This window comes from Neofelis nebulosa, chromosome 1, assembly GCF_028018385.1.
Source record: "Neofelis nebulosa isolate mNeoNeb1 chromosome 1, mNeoNeb1.pri, whole genome shotgun sequence".
Lineage (NCBI taxonomy): Eukaryota > Metazoa > Chordata > Mammalia > Carnivora > Felidae > Neofelis > Neofelis nebulosa.
Window position 1 is genome coordinate 59,036,059 of NC_080782.1, and position 27,778 is coordinate 59,063,836.

At 42.0% G+C, this 27,778-nt stretch overlaps 1 protein-coding gene across 24 annotated transcripts in view; it reads left to right on the forward strand.

The window, feature by feature from the left end:
* The window catches only part of TENM2 (teneurin transmembrane protein 2), a 1,977,383-nt gene that overhangs the window by 1,820,070 nt on the left and 129,535 nt on the right, over positions 1–27,778 (forward strand). For 20 of the 24 annotated variants that reach the window (XM_058722697.1, XM_058722719.1, XM_058722713.1 and 17 more), the window contains 3 exons: positions 4,028–4,222; positions 10,153–10,353; positions 12,074–12,286. In XM_058722697.1, the coding sequence (XP_058578680.1) occupies positions 4,028–4,222; positions 10,153–10,353; positions 12,074–12,286 (609 nt within the window). The remainder of the gene's footprint in view (positions 1–4,027; positions 4,223–10,152; positions 10,354–12,073; positions 12,287–27,778) is intronic. The other 4 variants (XM_058722750.1, XM_058722759.1, XM_058722779.1 and 1 more) reach the window with 2 other exon arrangements.

Consider the following 27,778-nt stretch of genomic DNA (forward strand, 5'->3'; position numbering starts at 1 on the left):
TCCCCACTCATGCTCACTCGCTCACTCCCTCTCTCTCTAAAAAATAAATAAACATTAAAAAAAAAAGAAAACAGAAGATATGGGTGGCTTGTCCTGTTACTTCCCACTGAGCAAATAACACTGATAATTCATTTCATCCCTTACAGAGAACTTGGGGGAGAAAAAAACCCTGCAGCTTGATCATTAAAATGAGCTTTACACATTTAGGTGAATCTAAATTGTGTCATTTTTTTTTTGTCATCAGCCTGTTAACTTGTCATTTGTTAGTGGCAGCAGTAATTTATTTTTCTTCTGCGTGAGTCTTAGAGCTTCTATTTACTGGATTTGTAAAACAAGAATAGTCACTTTGTGCAAACATTTTAATTAATTTTAAATAGTAGCTTGAATGCGCAATGTTCTGCTACTGTAAGCCTCAGGAAGAGGAGAGAGAGGCAGGGACATCAAACACTCCACATGTGATTCCAAAACCACCTCCCACCCACAACCAGAGAAGATTGCAGGAAGAAGAAGATGAACTCTTTCCATTAGCATTATTTGATAGCCTGGTGGTGGTGGTGGTGGAGGTATGTATGTGCGTGCATGCACACGTTTGAGACACACTGCATTTTTTATTTTATTAACCCTTGAAGTCATTTTGGAGGTTCAGTCTGGAATTTCAAGAGGGAACATCTGGTCATTGTAAACCATGTGTCAGCTACTACTTTGAGTCCTTGCATGCATAATTGCACTTAATGCTCCCATTAACTCTGAAAAATGATACATTGAAGATAAAATTGGATTTCAGAGAAATGCAGTGATCTGGCCAAATTCCCAAAGCTGGTAAGTGACAAGCCAGGTTTTTAAGCCCAGGTCTTTCTGACAACAAAATTTTTGCTCTTTCTGCTTCTGCTCCATATTACCTCTGGGCAGAGCATGGAGTCAAAAGTTGTTTGTCCTATAAACTATCATTTAAAGAAAACAATCATGTAGATTTGTGATAGTAAAAATATAAGAAACATTATGAATATGGGAGGTCCCCACATTCGGCCTCTCAAATGAGGATCAGGCTGAGCCTTACATACTGTGACGGTCTGGGTTGAGTTATGTTTGAGAATGAGTCAGTTACTCCTGAGGGATGATGCTCTCCGTGCAGGTGAGCCCAGTGACCACTAGAAGGCTCTCATCTGGCTTTTGCATCCGCCCCCAGTGGCACCTGGATTACTAGAAAAATTCATTCCTCTTTAAGCTGCTTCCACTTTTTTATGTGGCATCAGCCAAGTCCATCCAGTGCCTTGCTTTCCAGAGAATACCACAGTGTTTTGCATTTCTTACCATACTCCCAGTGGTCATGCAGCAAACATACTGCAGGAAAGCTGCATTTAGAATGTGGAGAATTCTCTGACCTGACGAGTCTCCATTTCTTCCCCTGAGTAATTTAAGTAGGTCACATTTTAAATTTGATTTCCCAAGCACCTGGTTTTAAATAAAATCCATTCTTACCTTCTAGACAATCCTATTTTTTTTTCACCACATGGAGTTTATACAGAAGAGAAATAGTTGCAGTATGAATAAATAAAATAATTGTAACTATTTTATCAATTAATAAAGATAATATTTATTCACCCCTTACTTTCTACCCTCTTCCACCCTTTGAGAGGAAAGAAGGTGCAGTGGGGGTCCAGTGGGGGTGATTGGATGTAACTTTCTCTGCTGTTCATGGAAGCTTGTCCAATATATAATCCTCAACTCAGAAACAGCCCTTGGAAGCTCATTTCACTGTATGTGTGGCCACCCTTCTCACTAGTTTCCTATTTCAGTGGGCTAGAGTAGAAGTGGGGTAAGAAATGATGCCGATTCTAGTCTTGCCAGTAGAAGAGATATCTTTAATGTTACCTAGATCAAAAATGGAAAGTGGATTTTCTCTTGAAATGCCAATTCTGCCTTCTTGCAGGTCTCAACCTGGGCACTGCATTGAAGGTTTGAGGCTCTGTCTAGGCTCAGGGCAACAAGATTCCATGATCAATTGATGATGCCTGCAGAGGTACAGGAAGGGAGAATAGTAATTTACATCACACATTTGCCATTCCTGACATAGAACTTAGCATATTTCATGAGAAACTGACATGGAACAAATTTACTTTTTCTTCAGAGCCCTCTCAAAACTTTTCAAAAGACCATACTTTTTCTCATGCTTCCTCACATTTGCACAGTCCCTAACCTGTATCTTGGGCACCCTGGGTTCAAAGCTTTCTTCTACCCTGCCTTAGACAATCAGCATGTATAGCAACTGTGTACAGACCTCTGCTAAAGTATCCTGGAATAGAAAGCATGCTCTCTACATTTAAAGAGAGTCTATCCAGAGTCAATTATGTGGCTTTGATGTTCTCACTTTTGAACTCATTTTTCTCTGGTAGATTCAGAAGGATGAGAATTCTGCTAAGAATCATAGCCCAAATAATTTCCACAACTATCCTATAATAAAACACTGGGGGGAGGGCAGGACATCCCTCAACCATATGTCAACTTTAAGATGTTTTTGTTTCAGAAAAGTTTGCAATTAAGTTACAAACCTCAGAAAAAGGTACCAGGTGTGCAGCATGAGGTCTATTCCACAAACTGTGTTTTCCATGTCTTTCATAAATGGCCATTTAGTGCTTGCCATAACCTCCTAGTTGACGATGTCTAAATATCAGGAACATAGGAGAAATATTTACTTACATCAACATTGATGACTGCAGAGCTAAAAGGAAATCAACAGTGATGAACATGGTCCTGTCCTCAAGGGGTTTACTAAATCTCCGGGAAATTAGACTCTCACAGAAGGAAAGCTAATTACTATAAAAACAAGATAGATACATGACAACAGGGGACAGTTGATGAGGCAGGGTGGCACCACTTACTGCAGCGATCTAATTGCATCCCTGTCCTGTGACACAGTTTGGTCTGTACACATACATGTACATGTAAAATTCTCAGAACCCATGCATTCCAAATCATGGGTAAACCAGGAGTCTCTGAAACATCTCTCTTGGTCATTTCTGAAGGCCCCTGAGTGCCAGCTCCAAAGCAGGCAGTTGTGCCCTCCTTCTAGGCCCAAAATGAGAAGCCACATTGGAAACTTAGGTTCTTTACAAACCGATTCTGAAAGGAAGAGTCCAAAGACTGAAGGTGACCACTAAAATCCCAGTCTTGATCTCTAAAAGTGATGAATTGGCACATTTGAGCTGAGATTGGTGAAAAACATTGGGTAATCTCATACCAGATGGTCCTCGATGACTTTCAGCCCTCTTCCTCTGCACAAATGCAGGGGAGTCCCAGCTGGGACAGGAACCACTACAAGTTTCAGATCTTCGGTTTGCCCTCCCCTTCTTGATTTCTTTTTCTTAATAGTCCAGACATGTTTAGTCTATTCTTTATTACACATTTATCTCTTTGTAGTCTAGATAAGGAAGCTAAAACATAAAGAGATTGAGTGTGTCAACCACAGCCCATCCCACTTCTTTTTAATGGACATAAAGTTGTCAGGAATAGAAGCCAATTAGCTAAATACTCAGCAAAATGGATCCTAATCTCCTGTACCACTAATAATAACACATGAATCCATGTAGCTTGATCAAGTGCACAGCTTAGAGTTGGGCCAACTTGCTTTCTAAGGGGACTCCCCCTCTTTTGAGCTTTGTGGCTTTGGCTGCCTAATCTGGCCAGTCTGAACTTCATCTGTAAAACAGGCATCCAGAGTCTAGCCTCCACCTCATAGAATGATTATGGTGATTAAGGAATAAATTGTACATAGGGCATTTGACCCTGTGCCTGGCACATAATAAGCATCTAATTGGTGGTAGCTGCTGTTACTAGTAGCATTTTTGTTGTTGTCATTGTGATAGTAATTGTTTATTTGAAGATGGCTCCGCACCTCCATGACCAGAGTTTCCAACCTCTAACATTGCAAACAAAGCTGAAATGCCAGGTGGGCTCTGCCTCCATAGACAGACACAACCCTTCAGGCACTGCCCCCTGTGACCTGGTGTTCTGTCTCTGGTTTTTGCAGCTGCCTGCCCCGTCCTGTGCAGTGGAAACGGACAATATTCCAAAGGGACGTGCCAGTGCTACAGCGGCTGGAAAGGCGCAGAGTGTGATGTGCCCATGAATCAGTGCATCGATCCTTCCTGCGGGGGCCATGGCTCCTGCATTGATGGGAACTGTGTGTGCTCCGCTGGCCACAAAGGCGAGCACTGTGAGGAAGGTAAGTGCTGCAGGGCCAGGCTGGGCAGCAGCAGAGGCGGGAGGCTACTACAGGCTCAGACGTTTGCTAAGGAACCCAATCCAAGGCTCCGCATTTTGCAAAGGAGATTTCAACATTTTGCGCAGAGAACTTCAAATGCCTTGGGTTTTGTAGACTTCTGAAGTTGTAGAAAACACAGGGCTGTGGAGGGGTTCTGGAAGGAATGCTTTGTTTACCCTTCTTTATGTTAATTGGCTACTTCTTTAAATTGCTTTCTCTGCCTCTATCTTTCTTCCCTTTGCCTGTAACTCCTCCTTCCCCCCCCCCCTGCTCCTTCTTTACCCTTTTTTATTTCTTCTACTTCCCGATCTTCCTCTTTTCTTCTGCTTTATTTAAAATCCTCTGATTTGGGAATTACTAAAGCTATCCAGAAAAATAAATAAATAAACAAGAATCCTTAATCTCCCTGTGTTCCCCATAGTTGTTTTTTTTTTTTTTAACTGCCCCTGGTAATCTAGTACCCATATATGTATGTGTACATTTTACAAAAATTAATACCAACAGAAAGCAGTCAGACTTGAAAGACAATAGACAGCCATGTCATTTAGAGACACGTTGTAGGGCACATTGTCCTGGTAACCTAAATCACACAGAATTAGAGGAGGTGGGTGTGTAGCACAGGACTGGAATTTGGTGAATTCTGAAATGCTCAGTATAACATGCATTCTGGTGGCCTCTAGCACCCATGGGAAAAGTTAGGGGTGTAATAAACTGAATCCTATCTGAAAAGACACTATCAGAGATGAGACTCAGTGAGCAGGAAGGCGGCATGGAGGAGGCAGTACAGGGATTGGGAAGGAGCACCGCTCTGGAGCTGATCAGAAGCCAGCTACAGTCCTAGTCACTCTGGTTAGTGCTTGTAGAAGAGTTATTTGGTACAAGGTGTTGAGACCTATAAGGCGAAGGAACTCTGACAAACTGCCTGTCACTCTTCCCCCTCTGTATTTGTGCTTCCATAGTACAGTCTCGGCTTGTTCATCTCTTGTTTCTCTCAATATAAAGCATGAACCAGAGTTCGTAGTCAGGTAAGAGCCTTGATGCTCTCTATCCCTGGCCCACTCCCACCCTTTGAATTGGCTCAGTTGTTATTTTCCAGCTGAGCACCTTTCTTCTACATGTGTCTGCCAGGCAAACATTCCCGTGCAACTCAAACAGCACTTTTCCCTCCCACATTCCCAGTGGAAAAAGTGTCAACTCACCCAACAAGCTAAGGGGAAAAGTGAAGCCCACCACCTACCCCATGTGAAATAACTTGAGAAGACCACACAGAATGTCCTCCTAGAAAAGACTCTGTTAGGTGCCATATGCCTGTGTTGCCTCTCAGCTTCTCACTGCCAAGCTGAGAAAAAGGGGCCTCAGGTGCTATGAGGTTCTCAGATTCGAGTGGATCTGTTCTCCCATCCTGTTAAGTAATAGATCTCCAGGGTTCTATTAAAAAAAAATCATTACAGCCCTCACGACAAAGTAATGACAGTAGCTTATCCTTAGATAAACATACAAAAGCTCTCCTTCTGAAATCTCCCATTTCATAGTTTTTAGAACTATGGCTACAAAGAGTCAGCTTCCATGACATTATTCTTCTAAGATTTTCCAATACATCAGTGGTAATGCCATTAATGGGACCCAGAAGTCTGACCCCCAGATCTTCATTTGCTCAACACTCTATATGTTTTTTTTCCCCTCTATTATAAAAGGTAGCCTCCCTCCATCTGCATCATAAAACCAAATTGGGAGTTTGGATAGAGGAAGGACTGATTTAATAACCCTGCTTGAAAGGTTAAAGTTCTTAAAGATAAATGGATTGCAGAAGGCAAAGCTGCATTTGCTGAAAACATGGGAGAGGCCAATAACATGACAAGAAAGGTTAAAACGACCTTTTGCATACATCATTTGGCGAGAACGAAATGATAAAGCAATGACATTGCCCGTCTTAGAATTTTTTTTTCCCTCCAGTAAAGATTGTACATATCTTTGTGAGTAGAATTTCAAGTGATTTCTCAACTTTCTTACTCTACCAACCAGTCTTATTTAAATGTTCGGAATGAATTAACCATCCAACAAAACAAGAAAGCCACGTGGATCATTATAAAAGGATGAAATCTCCTCTATTGATTTCTGCAACCCAAAAAGAATGAATTGAGGTGATTCATATGCTGTTTTCAAAATAGGAAATGGAATCAGAAGCTCTGGATCAGCACTTTTTCTTCCATTTAGCTTTTTTATTTCTGATATTCATCATAGTCATAACGTTCAGACAATTTACCTGAAATGGCCATGGCAACGAAATCAATAGTTGCCATCCTCCATTTTTGCTGTATAAACATTGTTGTACTATTAACAAATTTGCACAAGAAAATGAAAGGACGGATTCACGAGGTTTCATTTAATGATATCTGGGGGAGTGGGCAGGTGATGAGAGAGGAACGGACATATTAGTTCAAGTCAGCCATGTTTTCTTGTCAGTTTCATGGTTGAGTCATTTTTCAATGACATTTAACTTCATAAATGTAATTCATGGTTCTTCAGGGGTTTATAGTACATATTGTTTGTAAAATTCCTTGACCTCTTTTTTTATCCTTAGGGATAGAAATTGCATTCACAACCCTTTTTTGTCAAATCTACAGAGGGCCCAAGACTAAATGAGTTCTAATGATTTCAGCTGCCAAGGGGCTGGTGTTGTAAGGCACATGGTTCTTAGCTGGTAAAGGCCACTGTCCCCCTTTTAAGTGTAACACTGTTTCTATTTATAAAGCTTTGTAAGATGCCATAGTCCCTCCTGCCTGCTAAAGATTCTAAGGATGTGGCCACAAGACCATCTCATGAAATTGGAACCAAATTTAAAATTCATAATGAAACTGCTCTTCTTAAAGTCTTGATTTAGTTACTCCATCAGCTGCTGTAATTGTATAGCACAAAAAGCATATTTACTTGTATAACTGAAAGGGCTGGCTCATATATCTAGATACAATAAATGATTCTCTTGATGACATTCCACTCCTGGACTAATATATCTCAGTGGATTTTCTTCTTTTCTCCATACTATAATTTAAGATAGAGAAGAGAAAGCTAACTTGTCTGGAAGAAAAACTATATTTTCTTATTTTCTTTTAGGGAGGTGTATATTACTTTTTATTTCATCCTTTTAAGAAAAAGTGTATGGGGGCGCCTGGGTGGCGCAGTCGGTTAAGCGTCCGACTTCAGCCAGGTCACGATCTCACGGTCCGTGAGTTCGAGCCCCGCGTCAGGCTCTGGGCTGACGGCTCGGAGCCTGGAGCCTGTTTCTGATTCTATGTCTCCCTCTCTCTCTGCCCCTCCCCCGTTCATGCTCTGTCTCTCTCTGTCCCAAAAATAAATAAAAAACGTTGAAAAAAAAATTTTTTTTAAAAATAAAAAAAGAAAAAAAAAAGAAAAAGTGTATGGTATGCTTTTTTTTTAAGTTTTTGAAAGCTCCTAGCTGTTGGCACCTCACCAAACATTTTAAATAGCTAATTATAGATGGAGGGTAGTTTTTGAGACACATAGCACATGAGATATCTCTGTGTATATTTTGATTTTGCTGTATTAAAGATGGGCAGAGAGGAAAAAAATACAACTTTGGGATTTCCTTGTATTAGAAGAATATGGACAAGATTGATTCTGAATGAATTAGCTCATATTGTACAGATCCCAAATGACACAGCATGCTTCCCAAAAGCAAGAAGTTGTTAGCACCATTTCTTTGTTGTTAGTTCTCCATAGTTTTTCTCGGTAATGACAAATGCTTTATAGCAGTCTGCCATTCATTCCTGTAGCGACTGGGTATTGAACACCTATATTTTTTGACTGTTCTAAGCACAAGACAGACGCCAAAGACATTGCACAGCCGTAAATGTCTTCTATTTGTTTGAAACTTTCGATTCATTTACCTCCAGATGCACTCCACCATCCTGAGAAAATTTGAAGGTGTTAGAAAAGGTTATATCATCAGAAGTGATAATACAGAAGACAATGAATTCAACCGTTAAAGTGATTGCAACCAGAGCAAGTAGCATCATCATAAACGTCTCCACCTAATAATAAATCACTGAAATTCCCCTTTCTGAGAGTGTATTTTTTATTTTTTTATAATCAATGGCAGCTTCTGTTTCCCCATGGCTCAAATAGTTTGAGCTGGTTTTCATAAATAATATCTTCCTGAGAAGATTCAAATGGATCAGATCAGAAACATGTCCTTACACTGAAAATTCATATTGTTGCCTCAAGGGAACACTGCTCTTTGGAAACTTCATGGAATACTGTGATTTCTAATAAACTCAAGTTCCTGATTTCTGACATACCCCAGAATGAAATCATTTGTGGCATGGGTAATCTAAATAATGTCATATTTAGAGCCAATGTATCATCAATTTTAAAACATACCATTATTTTGTATGCTATAAGAAGAAAAAAAGTTGATACTATGGTACAAAAAGCTGGGACCCCAAAGGGTTGCCATTTCAGTGTCATGGTGAACTATTTAAGAGGCCAAAAATCTTGTATGTTTCAATCTTGGCATCAGGCAAAGAGAGAAATCAAAATCTCTGAGAATTTGAACTACACGATGGCACACATGCACATGAGGGACTAAATTACAGCAGCAAAGTGGTCCAAAAAACCTCAAGAAAAGAATTTAAAGTGGTCTCAAGCTGGCTGTGCCCCCAGTTGACGGCAGAAGAAAATGCTTTAACCTAGGCCGAGAGGGCTGATTTCCGAGCTGTTAAAATGAAGAAAATGTATGTCTTAGCTAAATAAGGTGATGAGACTTCCCTATTTCTCTGATTCACAAGACAACATCTGAGCTCTCTGCAAAACCACTATTTGCCATTCAAACCCCATGGTGTACATTTCTCTCATCTTCAAATGCCATTGTATCATTTGTTAGAAATACCTAAGGAAGTTGATCTTCCTCTAAAAAGCCCTATTTATCCAACTCTGGGGCTGGATGAACATCCAAGGTTTGGAGTCAAATTCCCATGCAAAAGTCCTGTTGTTGAGAACTGGATTTGGCAGCTCACTTTGAGTTGAATCTAGAGTAGGAATCTTCAAGTTACCTGCTGGATGCATACCCACCCTGAGTACTTAGATGGCCAAACAGACCATAAAACTAGCAAGAATGACAGTGACCAAAACCTGACCATTAACTCTTCTGACTGACAGTCTGAGGGAATGTCAGTGCCACAGCTAGACTCCCCCATTCAGTCCACTCATGATTATATTTAGGAAGATTACCTCTTTGGGATCATTTCCATACCTAGCTTCACCCCTTCTATCCTGCTTTTTTCACTGACTCCTGTTGTAGATGTGTGACAACGAATGGAAACTACTTTTAAACTTAGCCTAAGTGAAATTTAATTAGGAAAGTGACTCATTTATAAGTTTCATTGGTTTTCTTTTTAATCCTTTGTTACCTTCTGAAGTCAAATATTAGTGAAGTTAGAATGAGCCTTCTTTTTCTCTCTGATAGTGAGGGATAATTGGGTTTGGGGATACATGTAGAGATATCACCAGTATTCATGTTCCAGGCTCAGAAGCTCTGATATGATATAATTAAAGTACTAATGTTTAGAAGTACAAGGTTCTCAACATTGAATGACACACCTCTATATCTGGTTCCCCCTAAAGCTCTGCTTGAGAAATCCCCTCTCTCTCTTACATTCTCTTCAAGTTGGAGATTCGGTGTTTGGGCACATAAAAATCCTTGAATTCTTTATGGGTTGTTCTTCAAGAGACCACGTAAGTATTACCTGGGCTGCTCCATTTGCTCCCAAGAGGATAAGAATTAGTGAATCACTGGCTTCTTCAGCAGCAAGGTGGTGTCTCATGGCCCACCCCCATAAGTGATCAATACTTGTCCTCTTTGTTTTTTTTTTCAGTTGATTGCTTGGACCCCACCTGTTCCAGCCATGGGGTCTGTGTAAATGGAGAATGCCTTTGCAGCCCTGGCTGGGGTGGTCTAAACTGTGAGCTGGCAAGAGTCCAGTGCCCAGACCAGTGCAGTGGGCATGGCACTTACGTCCCCGACACAGGTCTCTGCAGCTGTGATCCCAACTGGATGGGTCCCGACTGCTCTGTTGGTAAGCCAAGAAGTTTCCTCCTCGCTTTTCCCAATACTCATGCCCTATGGTCTTCCATGAGCCCAAATGGATGGGAATCTACTCTTCTCACTGGGATAAAGGGACTTAGGTTAATTGCATAGGGCCTATCATACTCTCTTCTCAGTCATGAAGTCTATGATCCTGAGAAACAAACACACACACAAAAAAATGCCGCAGGTTCTTGTGCCTCGTTTGTTCCATCACTACAAATGGATGAGGGGCCCGGGAGGAATGCTTCCATTTTCATTATAGGTTTTCTTATGCACACTCCCTAAAGGTACCAGAAAACAAAACAGAACAATTCAGTCCCAGACAAACTGAATGGAACGTCCTATAAAACAGAAAAGAGGCTCCCTTGGGGTGCTGTGTGAACATGTTATAAAGCTCTGCAATACTCCAGTGACAGGAAAATAATGAAGTTGCACTATACACTTTATTTTCCTAAAATTAAGAGTATGTGTCTTCCCTCCCGAGTGACCCTAAAAGGGAACGGTTCAACAGTTCAAGCCAGTCCCAACCTACCTGAGAATGGTTCCATTCACAGTGACAAGTGCCTATCCAAGCAAGCGATCATCATTCCGCCCCCTTCCTCTGGGTAGTGAGACAGCTGTCAGATTGCCATGGCAATCAGGAAGGGAATATATGTGAAGCTTTGCCTACAATGGGAAAGAAATGAATATTTCATTCCAAAAGAAAAAAAGAGTCCGTTAAAATGGGCTATTTTGAGACGTCTTCTAAGCCCACTCACCTCTGGATTCCACACTGATGCTGGTGGTCCAGGCCACGCTCTGCAGAGGATGGGGAAGGGGAAGCCCTCAATCTGAGACGCAACCGTGTTGCCTACATGCTGTGTGACTTTGAGTGAGTCACTTCCCCTCCTGATTGGGTTTTCCCTCCCCTGGCACAATGAGCCATGCCTCCCTTAACAGTCTGTCGTAAGGATGAATGTCTGGCACGTGCTTGTCCTCGAGTGAGAGGTCTGGAACGCCAGCGAGTGTTTATCTGTCTGTCTGTCTCCTCCCCAAGCACAAAAGACTTTGAGCTCCTTTGAGAAAGAGGCTGTGTAAATGCAGCACAATCATAGAGGTCATCATTGCCACAAGGTGCCGATCTGGGTGATGGGTGAGTGTGCAATCATTAGGGGAATGGAGCTGTGGGGTTCCCAGCTGGCCGGTGGTCAGTTCAGGCTCTCAACAGGGAAAAAAAAAAAGTCCCGGCTGGCTAGGGAGTCAGGACGCACATATATCTTTTCAGATGGCACCTCCTGGGTAGCTTTGCCAAACTGGATTGCCACTGTGTGACCTCCTCCTGGGATGGCCTCAAGCTCTAGAACAGTGGTTCATTCTCACACTCTAGTGCACATCAAAACCACCTGGAGGATTTGTGAAAACAAATTTCTGAGCCCCATGCCCAGAGTTTCCAATTCAGGAGGTCAAAACAAGGCACAAGAATTTGCATTTCTAACAAATTCCCAGGTGATGGTGGTGCTGCAGGTCCAGGGACCCCACTGTGAGAACCACTGCTCTAGAAACTACATAAGAATAAATTAATACCCAGCCAGTGGAGAGGCCTCCCAAGGTGACGCACCTGCTGGGCCTTGGGGCCTGCTCCAGGGACCCAGGCCATGTGTGTGGTCTGGCCTCCAGTGGAGGGTTTTGCCAGCTGTGGTGTTGAGCTGTAATCATTGTTTTTCTTCCAGAAGTGTGCTCAGTAGACTGTGGCACTCACGGCGTCTGCATCGGGGGAGCCTGCCGCTGTGAAGAGGGCTGGACAGGCGCAGCTTGTGACCAGCGCGTGTGCCACCCCCGCTGCATTGAGCACGGGACCTGTAAAGATGGCAAATGTGAATGCCGAGAGGGCTGGAATGGTGAACACTGCACCATTGGTAGGCAAACGGCAGGCACCGAAACAGGCACATATTGCTTTATTTTCATAAATCGTAGATCTATAGTGATGGTCGTGCATTGCAACTGGCTGTTCCTTCAGGGATATGAGTGCTCTACAACATTCCTGCTGCCTCTCCAAATCTTCAAGGGGATAGAGAAGGGAAAAACAAGTCCCCAACTAGAAAAGTCTTTCCCTTTTTTCCAGAATTCCATATTGGGAGGAAAAGAACAAAACTAGAGAACCAAATCCATTCAAATTACTGATTCAGGGAGGGAGAAATGCACATGCATGGGAAATTGTCAGGACCTGGAGGTTTCAAGCACCCTACGTGACCGTGGTCTGCAAATCCCTCCTTGTTGAATACCCTCCCAGCTGGATGGATCACTGGATCCCTGCTTGCCAGCAACACCTGAGCACAGTTGTTTTAGACAAGGTTAGATACAGGCAGGACTCCCAGGTTTCCTGGGTAGCCAGGTACCACTGGAATAGGTTTGAGCACCCTCTTGCTATCCCAAGGCAAAGTGTCATCCTTGGGCTCTTGACCCTCCCCATCACCACCACCACTGATCAACGTCTCCTCCTCTAGTCCCATGTCATTCTCACTCAGCCACCTCTCTCTACAAGTTTTTTGATGAAAATTTTTTTAAGATTGTTTTCTTTTTTGAGAAGTAATCGTTCCCAGGTTTCTTCAGTTTTGATTTTGATTGCTTTTGGTCAATATTGTGGTTTAGGGTAGGACAATACTGGATTGAATGTATCCAGTTATCCCTTTGATAAGATGGGAGCCAACGCTCTTTGGTTTTCCATATCCCTCAGACAGTCGGAGTTATGAAGTTGTCAAATTGAGTGTCATTTTACCTCTAGGATTTGCTTTTGTTGGGTTGAGTTCATGCTCAAGTTGGCTAATACACTCACTTGCAAGGAAATTCTCGGAGAAGTTTCCAAGCAAACTACTGACTTGCCTTCTTGGAGTTATCTTTGAATCTATCCATCAAGTTTTGGGGCCTCCCCTCTGTCCTAGCCCCAGGACCCCAGTCAACAGATTGGGTACCTGGAGGGAGAGACAGGGTTAAGAACTTGTCCAGGGCTGACTCATGAGGTCAGACTCAATTTCCCATGCTGTTCATTTGAGTGGTTAAGCAGAGAAAAAGTGAATTCTGCATTATATTTACCCCATTTCCATGTAATTGGGCATCTAAGGGGCAGCGTGCCAATCCAGGCCATGACTATAGCACTGGGACCCTGTCGGGACAGTCTGTTGGCAGTGAATTGTTTCTGCAATCTCTCAGTGATGCTCCAGATACTGCTCCCCTGCAGCTGCTTTCATCTTCTGTTCCCTGCAGAGTCTGGGGGATAATTCAGAAAACTCTCAAGGGAGGATGTGCACAGCCCACTACCAAGACAGTTTACAATTCTTACCAATAGCTTCCTCTCTTCAGGGGTGTTCCTCCTGATGTACTTTTGCATGCCCCATGTGATTTAAAGAATTCCCCCACCCCCCATACCTCCATTTTCCTAGGCTGCTCCCCTCAAAAAAAAAAAAAAAAAAAAAAAAAAAAAAAAGCTCTTGCCAACCAATAACCTTTAGGTAGAAAATCCTACTTTCTTTCAGTTCACACCATCCAGCCTCACCTCCCCTTTGCTCTCCCTTTCCACGTCTGCTGAGGGTTTGCTGCCCCACCATGATGCCTGCTAGCTCTCCCCTACCTACAACTCATCCTCACTCTGGGAATAGCTCACAATAGCGCATCCCAGATGGATTGGAGTAGAGTTTGGAAAATTACAGTCAAAGGTGCCATATCTGACCTGCTGCCTTTTTTTTTTATATGGCTTCCAAGCTAAAAATAGTCTTCATGTTGATTAAGTGTTGAAAAAAATAAGAGATATTTTCTGACACATAACTATTAAACTCAAATTTCAGTGTCCATTAAACAAAGTGGGTTTTTTTTTCTTGAGGACAGCCACACCCATTCATTGATAGACTGTCAGCTTGCACATTGCATCTTAGTGTTGAGTGATTGCCACAGAGACTGAATGGTCCACAGAGCCATGTGTTACCTGGCCCTGTATAGGAACAATTGGCCGACCCCTGAATTGGAGAGTTGTACAGGGCTTGATGGATCGAGAGGAGAAGAGAGAGGCTGGCCAACATTCACTTTAGGAAAAGGCCTCCAGCTGTGATTTGAAGGTTGTCAGACAAAGGGAGAAGGTCCAGTGTGGAAGTAGGGAGACAATAATGGTTTAATTGAAGTGTGTCTGGAGCCTTGAAGCTGAAATGGGATGATGGCACCTCTAGTCTCAGTAGGAAATTATGGGGATATGGCCAGCAAGAGAACACAGGAGATGTTTCATTCTAGCAGTCTTATGGGTGAGATGGATTGGGAGAAGATGTCTCTGCTACTTGAAGTGGCTGGTTCAAGTTTTACATGTGTGTGTGCTAAACATACATGAGCTCTTGGGAGACATAGAAAACAGGCAAATTCATGTGTCAGGTAAAGGAAGTAAATGAAAGGAGTTTGGGTTCAGGGAAGTGTCTTGTCCAGAACTGTGATCTCTCGTGACTTTTGGGTTCACTCTATGTAAGTTTACAAAGTATTTGTCACCAAAGTCTTTTCTTGTGAGGAACTAGGGCTCCCTAGTTTCATTTCTAGATAGGTGCTGTATCCTCATGGTTGTGTTCACTGGGACTTGTTCTAGAAAAGCCAAACATACCTTGGTTGTTGAGATTTGCTATTCAGAATGTAGAGATGTTTGGATGCACATAATTGGTTTGTTGTTGTTTTGTTTGTTTGTTTGTTTGTTTGTTTTCCTTTTCAACCTCTGGCCTCCAAGCTTCTATGTGAAGGTTTATACTTTTATTTTGAGCAGACACTCCTGTCAATTCATTTTAAGTAAATGTGACAATTTACAAGCCCAGAATTGGTCCTCCTCCTCAGGGATAGAAAAGAAAAGAAAGAGAGGCTTTTGGTCCTTTTCAAGCAAAGCCTCAAATGCTGTATTTTGAAAAGAGAAAATAAATAAGAATGAAATGGCACCTAGTCTGCAAACAACGCATTAGGAAATTTGAGGTAAGGCAGAGCCTAGGTGATTAGTGTTGGGGCACAAGGGTTGTCTGCAGCCTATTTTCAAAAGGTTGTGGTGAGGTGGTATTCTTAGAATCATTGCCAACAGTCACCTGAACAACTTGCATCATTATTTGTGGATCACATTTATTTTGCTGGAGAAAGCAAGAATATAGATGGGGGTGGAAGGGGGAAGTGAGGATAAAAACATGGACTTCTGAAAATCAAGTAGGATCTATCCATGTTTGGTCAAGTGAATTTCTGGAATTTCCAACTGAATTATTATTTTTTATATTTGGAAATTTAGTACATATTACTAAAGATTTAAACGTAAGGTATAACATTTCAATACTGTTAAAGTGAACATACTGGTAGACTGGATTCTACCAAGCAATCATTCTTATATTACATTTTTCTAACAAGTTAAATATAAGGTATGGCTAAAACCTACAGAATTGCATAGATAAGAAATATGCTTTGAATCCAAATGAACCACAATTCATGTTTATCTTTGGAATATATTAGTATTATTTGGATAAGCTGCAGTTTACTCTTATGAATAAATCAGAAAGTGCACTGTGTGGTTAGATTAGTTTTATTCTTTAAACATAATCCTAAAATGGGTTGTTGTTTCTATCACCTGCCATGCCTTACTGAACTGGGGATTGAACCTCAGAAGACCATCCAAAGACCATGCCAGCAAGGCATAAAGGGACTACAGAATAGGTCAAAAATCACTGTGAACTATAGTAAACTCAAACAAGTGTCTGTTATAAAGAAATGAGGTAATTGTTAGTGTGTTTTGCATACAGAATCATTGAGCGAAGTACAGAGAGAAATAACATTTTGCCGCAGAATGCAAGCCGAGAAACTAAATGCTAATTGAGGATTGTTGTTATTATCTGCTGACTGTGGGCTGTCCAGACATCCGCTCTGAGTAATACAAACTAACACACCCACAGAATAAATCCACCACCACCAGGCACCCACCCTAGGTGAGCTGTTTGATGTCTGGGTAGTGAGCAATGCCTGTAGTGGTTGTTACAACTATTTATTTTGTTTGTGTGGTCCTGACCTCCACCTGCATTTCAGAATCATGAGGACTCGATTCCCAGGCCCATATGGGGCTGGGTGACCTGCTGTGTGCCACAAGTCAGAACAGTTTTCTTTTCTCGCTATTGCACTGGGCCCTTCTATTTTTCATCTTTAATTGGTTGGGGAAGGAAATAGGTTCTTGTGATGTTAATAAGGAAAATGAATCTTTACCCAAGGTAAAACCAGCCGTGCGACAATCTGATGTGCTGATTAAGTGATTGTCATCAGAAGTAGACAGGGTCACAGTCCAAGAGGGAGAGAGCTTGAGAGCTACAGGGAACAAGATGGGAAGGAAGTGACTATCAAAATTAACCAACTTCAGACTGAATACAGCTGCTTCTGCATCTTGTTCCAGTTTCATTCTCGGTCATGAAAACATTTTTCTTGTAGCTATTATCCTTGAACATTCAAGCTTTCATGACTCCACAATGAGATCAAGTTGAGATGAAATTAGCCACTGTGGAGCCATCCTTACCACCAGGTCTGTGGGAGCAGCTAATTCTCTGATTGGTTAATTAACCTATTCCTCCGGGGGCTCTTATTAGAACCTATGCTAGGAGCTCCATTCTTCTGTGAAGTGAAAACCTGAAGGGATGGTCTTTCACTGTTAAATATTATGGACAAGCTTTTTGTGGGGTACAAAAGATGTTCTACTTCTGATTTTTCCCCCCACAATGTGCCCAAAATGTGAGCCTCCTCATTGAAGATCAAGAACCACCACATGACCAGAAGTTCTCTTTGAGTCTGGATCAGGCAGTCTACCCAGGTTTCCTTACCCAAACTCAGAACAAGGACTTGAAGGTAGAAGTTACAGGAACACTTTTTCAATGCACTCAAAAAATAAAATAAAATGAAAAGAGAAAAGTGTCTTACAAGTAATAAGATTCTCATCACAAGAAAGTGTGATGAGCCTTTCTTGGCCTGGATGTTGATGAAAGGCTTTAAACATTAGTTGGAAAATAAGACTCACCCTCACTTAATGGCTCAACCATTCACAGAATGGTTATTTTGGTTCTTTTGTCTGTGTGGTCCTGATCTCCAATTGCATTTCAGAATCATGATGACTCGATTCCTAGGATCATGTGGGGCTATGCAAGTGGAAATGGTCTTTTGTACTGTTTCCTATGTGATTTAGTAATATGTGCCCATGAAAGGAGCTCCCATCAACAAAGAAAGGGGTGGAAGGAGCCTTGATGTTTTAGTTCTGTGGAGAGACAATGACTTGGAGCATTGATGTGCCATACCCTTAATAGTTTAGATGGTCCTGTTGATGTACCAGCCTGTGGCCCACTGTGCCAGAGCCTGACTCAACAAGTAAATACCTTAATATGGACTGTTACAGTTTGGGACTCTTAGGACAGAAACCCACAGGTGAAAATTAGCATGAGGAAGATTCTACACTCAAAGGAAAACATGTAAGAATAAGAGCTGTTGAAAAGAAAAGCAGCAGGGGGAGATGCTCTGCCATCATGTTATGTAGTGAGTGCTCTGTCACTTGAGCTTTTACAAAGAATCAACTGTTCAATCTATTAAGAACCAGTCCGTTCCAAGTCTTTGATTCTCAGATCCCACATTATCCCCTCAAGACTTTACATTAAAAGGAAAGGAACACAAAGAGGGCCCTAGAGATCTGAGCTCCCTTTAGATATTTGTGATGGACATTTGCTCGTCACTCTGTCTTATTTGTGGTGCTGTCATGAAGAATAGGTTGATGGAGGAAGGGGGAGATCTGTGTTCTAGGCTTGGCTCTGCCACAAACATTCTGGGTGCTTTTGAAGTAGTCACCCATCTTCCCAGCCTCAGCTTCTTCCTGCTGCAAATGAGGGAGTTGAACCATATAATCACTTTACAGAGTGTAGTCCAAAGACATGAAATGCTTTTCATTGGTGTGCAAATATATTTTGTTGAATAGTTACATAGAGTGTTTAAAAATACATATTTGGAAAAACTATAACTACCTCATCAAACTCATGAATATACTGGTATTACTGCTAAGGGATGTGGCAAAATTGGGTACCAATATCAGGCCTGAGTAAATTTAAAGAAAAATATTAAGTAAATAACAGTGCAGATATTGCAAATATCACGAAAGCAGTATGTGATTGACTGAATTTAGAACACACTTGGATGAGATGATCTCTAAGGACTGGTCCATCTCCTGAATTTTATTACTCTGATGCAAAATTATACGAATGGACCACTCTAGCACATTAAAACCTTTCTCTGTTCTGCAGGGCACAGAGAGGGTTTCCATGTAGGATCCAATAATATACACTTTACATGAGAGGACAAGATACAGTGTAGTGTTGGCTCTGCTGATGATGCTTTTTTGAATAGTTGAGGATAGTCGATGGTACTTTTTTGTTTGTCTATCTGCTCGTCTCATCCCTAGCATCTCAGGTCCAATTTATATATGGTTAACTATGAGATTTTTTCTCCATTGAAAAACTTACATAGTCTGAATAATCAGAGTCCACTTTATTCCTTTATATTTGTGTTTTTTTATTTTAAAAATATGGTGTTGAGTACAGGTTTATCTATCTATGTCCATTTCACTTGGATTCGGGGCAAGACAAGCATGATGAACTGTTTAACATACAGGCTTGCATGTCAGTCTATCTGAGATCAAATCGTGGCAGGTGTCCTCACCTTTGTGTGCCTCAGTTTCTTTGTCTGTAAATGGGAATACTGAAAAGATGACCTACCTCACTGAGTTATATGCACAGTACTAGCACAGTTCCTACCATAAAGCAAGAGCCAAGCAAATGTAAGCTAATGTTGTTGTTGTTGTTGTCGTCGTCGTCGTCGTCATCATCATCATCCCCCAGGCCCATCACCATCATCATTATCTATTACAAATGTCAGATAAAAGCAAGGGAAGACTATCAAAATAAATTTGTCATTAAGACATTTCTGCTACCTTCAACCTGCCTTTCCTATATACTGCCTCCAACCCATCAAGCAGTTAGTAGCATTTCAAAAATAACACCTACCCACTACCAATTTCCCAAGCCAAGTTTTGTTCTATAACTCACTGGCATCGGGTTCTTACAGGGAAATATAAACTAGCTCTCTTACCTGGAAATTGAACCTACTTATTTTACCAAACAGCCCGCTTACACATGGAATCAAACGTCTGAATATCCTCATGTTAATGGAGGCTTATTATGAAATTGGGGTTTGCTTCTTTCAACCAAAATTTCTCCATCTAGATTTTTTTGGACACATTCCAGAGAAGCCAAGAGGTCTATGAGAATTTCCTTTTAATTCTGGGTTTCATTTTTATAATAAGTACAGTTCAAAAGAAAAGTGTTTTCCTTTGAAGTATTAGATTGGAATTATTATTGAATAGAATAAAACTTCAATTCTTTTAAGCCAGCATTCCTCAAACTAGGGACCACAGACATACTCTACAGGAGTTTGGAAAGACACTGTCTTCCTTTAAGAAGGAACCTGGCATTTCTCACGTTGAAGATGCTGCCAGATCAGTGTCTCTTAGATTACCTTGTCCTGGTCTCTCCTTTTTGGACTCCTTTCCCATTCCTCATGACTCTGAATTCAAAGAATAACTCAGGGAGACTCAACTATGAACTCAGCTGAGTTACAAATGCCTTTTGGAGACTCAATAATTGCACTGATTGTCCCTACTCAGCCCAGTGAACTGCACGATTACCCTCATTCCTCCAGTGGTACAATTGTATGACTCCTTGGAGCAACACCCATGAGTAACATCTGGGGATTCTTTGTAATTCCTTGCTCATCTCCTGGGTTATCAGGAGCCATACATAGTATCCCAGATGTTTATGTAAGAAACAGATTTTGCATTTCCTCCCAAGTTGCCTGCCTAATAGGGTTCAATCTTATACCAAACACTTCTTTCATAGCACTCTATTTCACGAGCTCTTTTCAAAAGTCTTGTCTTTATTGCCTTTGGAAAACAGGGTACCAGCATTTCAGAAAACCTCCACAGTCAGGGTTTATTGATTTCCTCTTCATCCTTTTCATCATGCATTTGAATGCATAATTATAAGTAGACTCACAGAAGGCCACCATGCCATTGACGGCCTCTGAGCTTTTTCCTTCATGGTTAATAAAGAAAGAAACCACATGAAATAGCAACTAGGAGAAAGCTAAGTATTTCATCATAAACATTCTCAGGATAATTAGAATGGATTAAATTACAAGAGAAAATGCATTTAGTTAATCTTTCCTCTAATTAAAAAAATATCCATAGTTTTAAATAAAGCGTTTGTTTTTAAAAGCATATTTTCATTGTAATCAATAAGGGGGAGGCCTGTTTTACCCTCACTGATAGGAGAAAACATCTGCAAAGTAATTAAAAGCTCCCAGACAGTGTTTTTTTGGTTTTTTGTTTTTTGCATTTATTATTATTATTATTATTATTATTATTATTATTATTATTATTAAGATCTGTAAGTAGCCTTCTCAGTCTTTTCCTGTAACTTGCACAATGGTATTCTCCACAAGCGACCTCATTTTATGGTCCGTGGTGGTATAACTTGCTTTCTGTTCCCAGATCAGTGAAGATGTGTTTGATGACTCCTGGCCAACAAGGGTCAAGTAAGGAGATTAATTTAGCAGAGGTTTTTATAATTTTCCAAGTGAGGTGGGATGGCAGTCAAAACGAGATGGGTAGGTCACACAAGACACTCCTAAAATAGAACAGGGACACACTCTAGCCTGTCACGGGTTCTATTCTAAGACTGACAGAACCCAAATCACTCCGAGCCCTGTAAGTCTGTCTCACAAGTAAGGAATCATTCACATCATCTCTCCAATTTCATGGCTCATCCCAACTGCAAAGCTCACTCCCCACTCTCATCCCAAACATTCCTAGAAGTTTTCAAGGGTGTCTCACATGCTCATGTTCAGCCCATTTGGATTCTTCAGGCTTGGTCCCCTCATGGTGATCTGCTGCTTACAGAACTCACTTCAGTGGAGCTGCACGGTATTTCCCCTCCTGCCAGGGATTTACCATCCAATACCCTTTGTGCCCACTCAACTAAAGCCCCACTGTGTTTACACAGTGAAGGAAAGAACACCACACTCCTCCACACTGGGGATCTTTATCAGCTGGTTCCAAAAACCTTTGAGAAAACAGCTGTTCATTTTTTGCCTCTAGCACATCTTTCACCCATCATGGTTTTGTCCCACGGCTGGGCTATAGAATAGGCAACACAGGGTCCTTTTTGCTTCCTCACCTTCCCTCACCTCAGACACCCTCCATAGACCTGGGGGTCTTGGGGGAGGCTCACATGTTCTTCAAACACACCCAGCCTCTAAATTCCAATTCAGATCAGTTAGGACCCCTATTGTCTACACAACCAGCCCATTGAGAAAACCTCCTTGTTCCTTCTCATTTAGGTTCAGGGTTGCTTCCATTTTCAGCCAGCTCAACTACAAGTCAAAGAGCCCCTGTGATCTCCCATTCTCATATGAATTATTTTGCAAAAGGAATGGAGACACAACTGCTTCCATGTCCCTTAGACTTCAGGTTTCCAGCAGTTTCTGGCATGGCTCTTTAGGGCAGCTCACTCTAATTGTGTGTGACCCCCAACACCACACAAGCACAAACTATACATTACAAAAACCACATCCCACCAGACCCCAGAGAAAGGAGGGGTTAACCAATGTTCTAGAGACAAAAAGTCCCACAAAATTGCTGTCCATAGGGATTTAAATTGCTGAGAATCCTGGCCCACAGTTTCCAAATTTAGCTGCAGCAGCACCTGGTCAAATTAGCAGTGAAGTTGGTTAGAACTTGGCTCAGAAGGGTCATCTGTCTAGAGCTGTAAGCAGAGAGATAGGCTCTGATAAGTGTGAATTGCATTTCTTTATTTTTAAAATTATGCTTGAACTTCAAGAGGGATTGCCAGACAGCCCTGTCTAGTTGTCTGGAAACAATGCCAGGGGGTGGGGGCTCCCAGAGATTATAAAATAACCACCTCAGAAGCACAGAGGAAACGTTTGTACCCGATTTCATTCCAACAAGTTAGCAAGCTGTCAATCACCGGTCAGGCTACTGCACTGAAATGTGCTCTCTCTAATGACACGAAACTCAAGGCAGTGGCTTCTGCTTTGCAGAGAGCATCCTGGCAATAGACAGTGAGATTGTTTCTCTACATTAGGTGTATGTGAGCCCTGGAAGCCCAAATGTCACTGATGATAGCAATTCCCATGAATAGGGAGAGAGATTGAAGAAGATATTAGAGGTGGTAAGAGAAATGAGCTTTTTCCTATTAATCCAGGGAATGCAGGCAAGTTGAGTTGGGTCCCTTAAGCATGTTGCTATCGGCTTCTCACCAGACTCTGAATATGAACTAATTTAACTTTTTATTTCCATTTAATGGGACCAAGAAAGATCTGTATGCATTCACTTACAGACCTGTTCTCTGGGGGTCTGATGCAGGAAATGTTATCATATCATCCAGAAGCCTAGCCTAGACAGAAACTAGTTTACCCAGAATTAAACAGCTTGAAACATAATACACATCAACACCCACTCCAAACTCCCAATATCTCCTGCAAGTTATGTTTGTAGAATGTAACATCTTCCCTCCTTGCTAACTATTAACACTCACTGTCAGTGCTTTACAATTGTAGTTAGAATGTATTCACAGGGTGGGGCTGGTGATAGGGATTATGTAGCAAAGGAGTTAAATGCATGAGCTTTAGAATCAACTAAAGCATGAGCTTTAGATCAAACAGACCTCAATTCAGCCCCCATCCACTGCAAGTTGTGTGATCTTTGGCAAGTTCTCTATCTTCAGTACCTCCATTTTTCCCATCTGGAAACTGGGAATAGTGATACCTGTGTCCTACTTTGGGGAGCACTTCACTCATCAGTGAAGCATTTAACACAGTGCTTGATGCTCCATAAATGTTAGTTTAAAAATCATCAACACTACATGTTCATGCCCTTACCGGAATTTCTTTGCGGAGTGGACATTTATGAAAAGCAGTAGGGCTGGCACACAGCCACCCATAGGGCCCAGAACTCCAAAAAGAGAGGTCAGGGTGCTAAATGTCCTGTGTTAACCCAGATGTCTGGGCCCACCTCCTGTTCCACTCCTACAAGAGAATCTCACTGGGACATGTGGATTCCATGACTGTAAGAAGGAGAACACAGGGAGCAAGAGCAAAGCAGAGAGAGAGAAACAGCCCAGTGAGGATCTGACTTCCGATTGCAGGAACATGACTATTAAAAACATAAAGAAGAAAGCCACATGTGTATCATCCTATGCCATGTCTGAGGTCCACACCTCCTCCATCTGGTTCCAGCTGAGCAATGACAACTTCATTCATTCATTCATTCATTCATTCATGAAACATCTATTGAGCACCTAATGAGTGCTGGGTGCAACATAAGCTTCCCCTGGGTGAGGCCCTGGGCTACAGGGCTAAGAAAGAAGTGATTGGCACAGAGGCTGGTAACAGTCCAAGGAACTTCAGATCTCAGCTGTCTTTTTGCCCACATGAGAATTTGCTGTTTTCTAACGCAGGGCACCCTTTCTGGTGTTTCTGCCAGTTGGTTTTGGTTTCTTTTTCAATGCTGTTTCCTGCTAACAGCTTCCCAAGGAGATCAGTGTAAGGATGGAAACCTTAAACTTCCACTGGTAGTTTAAATTCATTTGTAGCACAATGTAACTACATAAAAGAAAGCAGCCAGGTATCAAACTTCATGGATACACACAAATGACTCCCTCATAAGTGTTAATATTTTCAACAGTGGAAGAAATTTAGTTAAATCAAATGAAGATGGCAACTCATTAAAATTTGATTTTCCCTCCTATCCTTTTTTATCTTTTAATCCTCCGTATATGGCACAACTTGTTCTGTTAAATAACACTCATTAATTAAATCTCATCTTCTCTTAGCTATATCTATATTTTTATTTATTATGGAGACCTTTCAATGCTTATAATCTAATTTAGTTGGATTATTTCTTGGACATCTCTAAGTATGAAAACCTTGAGGTTTTAGGGTGGAATTACTGGCAAGGGAAGAAGTGGGATAAACCAAATTCTCTTTCCTTCTCCCCCAGCAGGAGGTGGGTGGACAGGCCTTTCCTTTGTTAGGGGAGTTGGCATGATGAGGGCACTATGAATTCAGTATCTTCATCACCTATGGGAAAGGAAGGGAGGGAAGAACCCATAGAAAGAGTTGTAAACTCAAACACCCCTATGTGGATGAGGCAAGAACAATGTACGTAGATGTGGGGGCGATCCAGCTGAGACATGTCACCCCGTTGATTGCCAGGGTTGATTCGGCTGATCTGGCTGGCTAGGCGGGTGTCCCCTTCCTTCCTCACTGCTCCATGGGCATCCCTCCCAAAGTTGTGTGCTTGGTCAGAGAGAACAACCTTCCCCCATAGAAGAGGATGATTCCTGGGTCAAGAATATAAGAGTAGCCATACCCACTACTGGAACCTCCAAACAAGCTCTCAGGGTCCATTTGTAGGAGAACGTAGAGTGGTCAAGCTTCCAAGACTCCAGACACATCCAAATGAGGCACTGCTTGTGGCAGTCTGCCTTTCTGTAAAAAAAAAAAAAAAAAAAAAAGAAAGAAAGAAAAGAAAAAGTATATGACTGCACTGAAAAGAGTGTAAGACATCAGGGAACGGTAATAAACTGGAGAATGAATGCCCCTTCTGTGGAGGCCAGACATGACCCACCTCCCACTGAATGTTGCCATATAGAAATGCAAACCTAGTTTTACCAAATTTTCTGATTTTTCAATAGAAGCCAGATATCAGGATTGTTGTGCATATTCTCCCCATTTTCAAATGTTAGCAAGCAATTCAAAATTTGTTGAAATGCTCTACAAGCCATTCAGACAGGGCTGGGGTCCAAATGGATCACCCATCTGTGGCCACTGACGCTAAGCTCCAGTACAAGATTAGTACCAAGTTAGGGAACATCATTTGCCTGGAATGAGCAATGTCAAAGCAATGAAAGCTTTGGCTTCTTTTCTTTGATGTCCCTACTCTCCTGGTAACTGGTTTTTGCTGGTGGGAGTCTCACTGCCAGGGTATAATGGTGATACTTTGCACTTACAAAGTGAATTTTCTCCAAGGAGCTCAAAAGACTTTGTGTTGCCTCAGTCAACCTCACAATAAGCCCGTGAGGCAAGCAGGTAGCTATTGCCCCAAAACATACAGTGAGCAGCATTAGAAAGTATTTTACACAGGCAGCTAGGTTGACTCATTGGTTTAAATCCATGGTCTATACTGTTGGCAAATTACAGCATTCAAGAAGCACAGACAAGGTTTCCCATTACTGCCTCCTCTGCTGCCCTTTTTGGCTTATCTTCCTTCCATCTGCTCCAGTTGACAGCTAAGCCCCAGATCTCAACAATATATATGAGAAAACTGAGCCAGTGACTAATTCCTGTCGTGCGTGTGAGTGTGTACACGTCTGTGTGTGCATGCATGTGTGTGTGCCCATCTGACTTCTCGGCAGGCCTAGCATGGTTCATCTGCACCCATTACAACACGTCTCTGCATTGGTCATTGGTGTGATGCCATGCTCTGAAATGCTACTCTGGCAAATGCTCACAACCTAGAAACTCCAAATAGGTATCTGCAGGAATCTGGATATCTGTATTTTAGTAACAGTGCCCAATAATTCATGCTGTCCAGAGCCCCTCCCTGTCTCCCTTCTCTTCCTTAAGCAGATAGAATTACAACTGTGAAGGAGAAGGTTTTCCCATACAGAACTGACACTTGTGCCTTCTCCTTGGCCACAGTGAATTAGCAGTAGTGGCCATGGAAAACGGGGACAGAAACCAGAGCAGTGCAGGGAGGGCCAGAAACAAAGATCTTCTTTGAGTTGCCATGAGTGGAACACCCAAGAAATTCCTATTGACCGGGAGTGATTGGAGCTCTGCCACATTTTCCCCTCTAGACTGGGTTCAAGGGCTCTGCTACACCATTCCCCTGTCCTCCCCCTTCTCCTCTGCTTTATGGGCATATATGCTCTGTGTCCTGCTCTACTCAGGGGAATTACTTGGGCTTTTCAGGCATGACCCAGAGAGAAGACTCCAGTACAGCAGTGTAAACCTGTTGATCTTTTTCCCAGGACAGCAGAGCACAAGTATCCTCCGTTTTCTAGATTGCCTTGCTCTTCCTTCCAAATTGTCTCAGATCAGGCTACTGATTCCTGGGAACAGTTCCCAGCATGATGTTCCACTATAATCATTCACATTCTCTGCATGCGAGCATGCCATAAACATCCTTCAGAGGCAGATGCAAACCCAGCGAAACACCTGGCCATTGTAAATGCATGTGCTGAAGAGCTAACTAGACTTATTGACACTGGAGCTACAAAGGCTGTCATACCCGTCAGCTTCGCATCTGATCGCGCAAATCAGGACACTCTTCGCTAGAATCCAGTGACACTGCCTTTTCTGGGAGTGAGAACTTTAAAGATCTCATGGGAAACCCCTGGAAATCCCTCCTCAATCCAGTCGGAAGTGCAACTGATTGAACATCCAGAATCAGCCAGTCTGTTGTGGCTCATCCCAATAGATCAAAATCGATACTGAATTTTTTTTTAAGTATGTATATTTAAAAAGCCATCTCTTTATATACTCAAGTACGTATTTCTTTATACCTGACTATATAAAAAGATAGCTTTTTTTGTTGCCTTGGGAGGAATCACCTTGTGCTTTTCATTTGACTATTCAGAATGGAAGCCAAGGCTTCTCCTTATATTCCTTCATCGTGCCTCTCAAAGAATCACTCAAACGAACCATCATGTGTATTTTTCACATACACATACATTCATTCTTGGAAGTTAAAGGGGCATCCTGTTGGGGACATCTCTGTCATAATAGCCCCAGGGTGATACTCTACAAGTTCAAAATACGGAAGCACCCGGCCTTCTCAATGCTGCCAAATCCAATAAAGCCTGTTGTACAGTGTACAGAATGCCAGCACAGGTGATCCCCATGGTAGGTCTGCCAGCAAATTCAAGCCCACCTGGCTGAACTGGACTTTGTGTTAAACTGACTCCTAAAGGCAAACAGTGAAACTCAGGGAAGCACAAACGAGCAGACCCCCCTCCCCCGCCAGGTCAGCAGGGAGTTCAGCCACTGAAGTTTCCACTCACAGCCATGCTCAAGCTTGAGAAGCCAAGGTAAAGAAGTTCCAGGTTTAGCTACGTACCTGGCCAGACCAACAAGTCACTTTAAAGTTGCATCTGACTGATCTCCACATACTAGGACAGCTCTACCTTGACATTTAAGTTACTGCTTCCATCACCGGTGAGATGGGTTTACGCTAAGTAATGCAGCTTTAAAATATTTTCTGAGCAGTAAACGCAAACGATTGCAGTGTT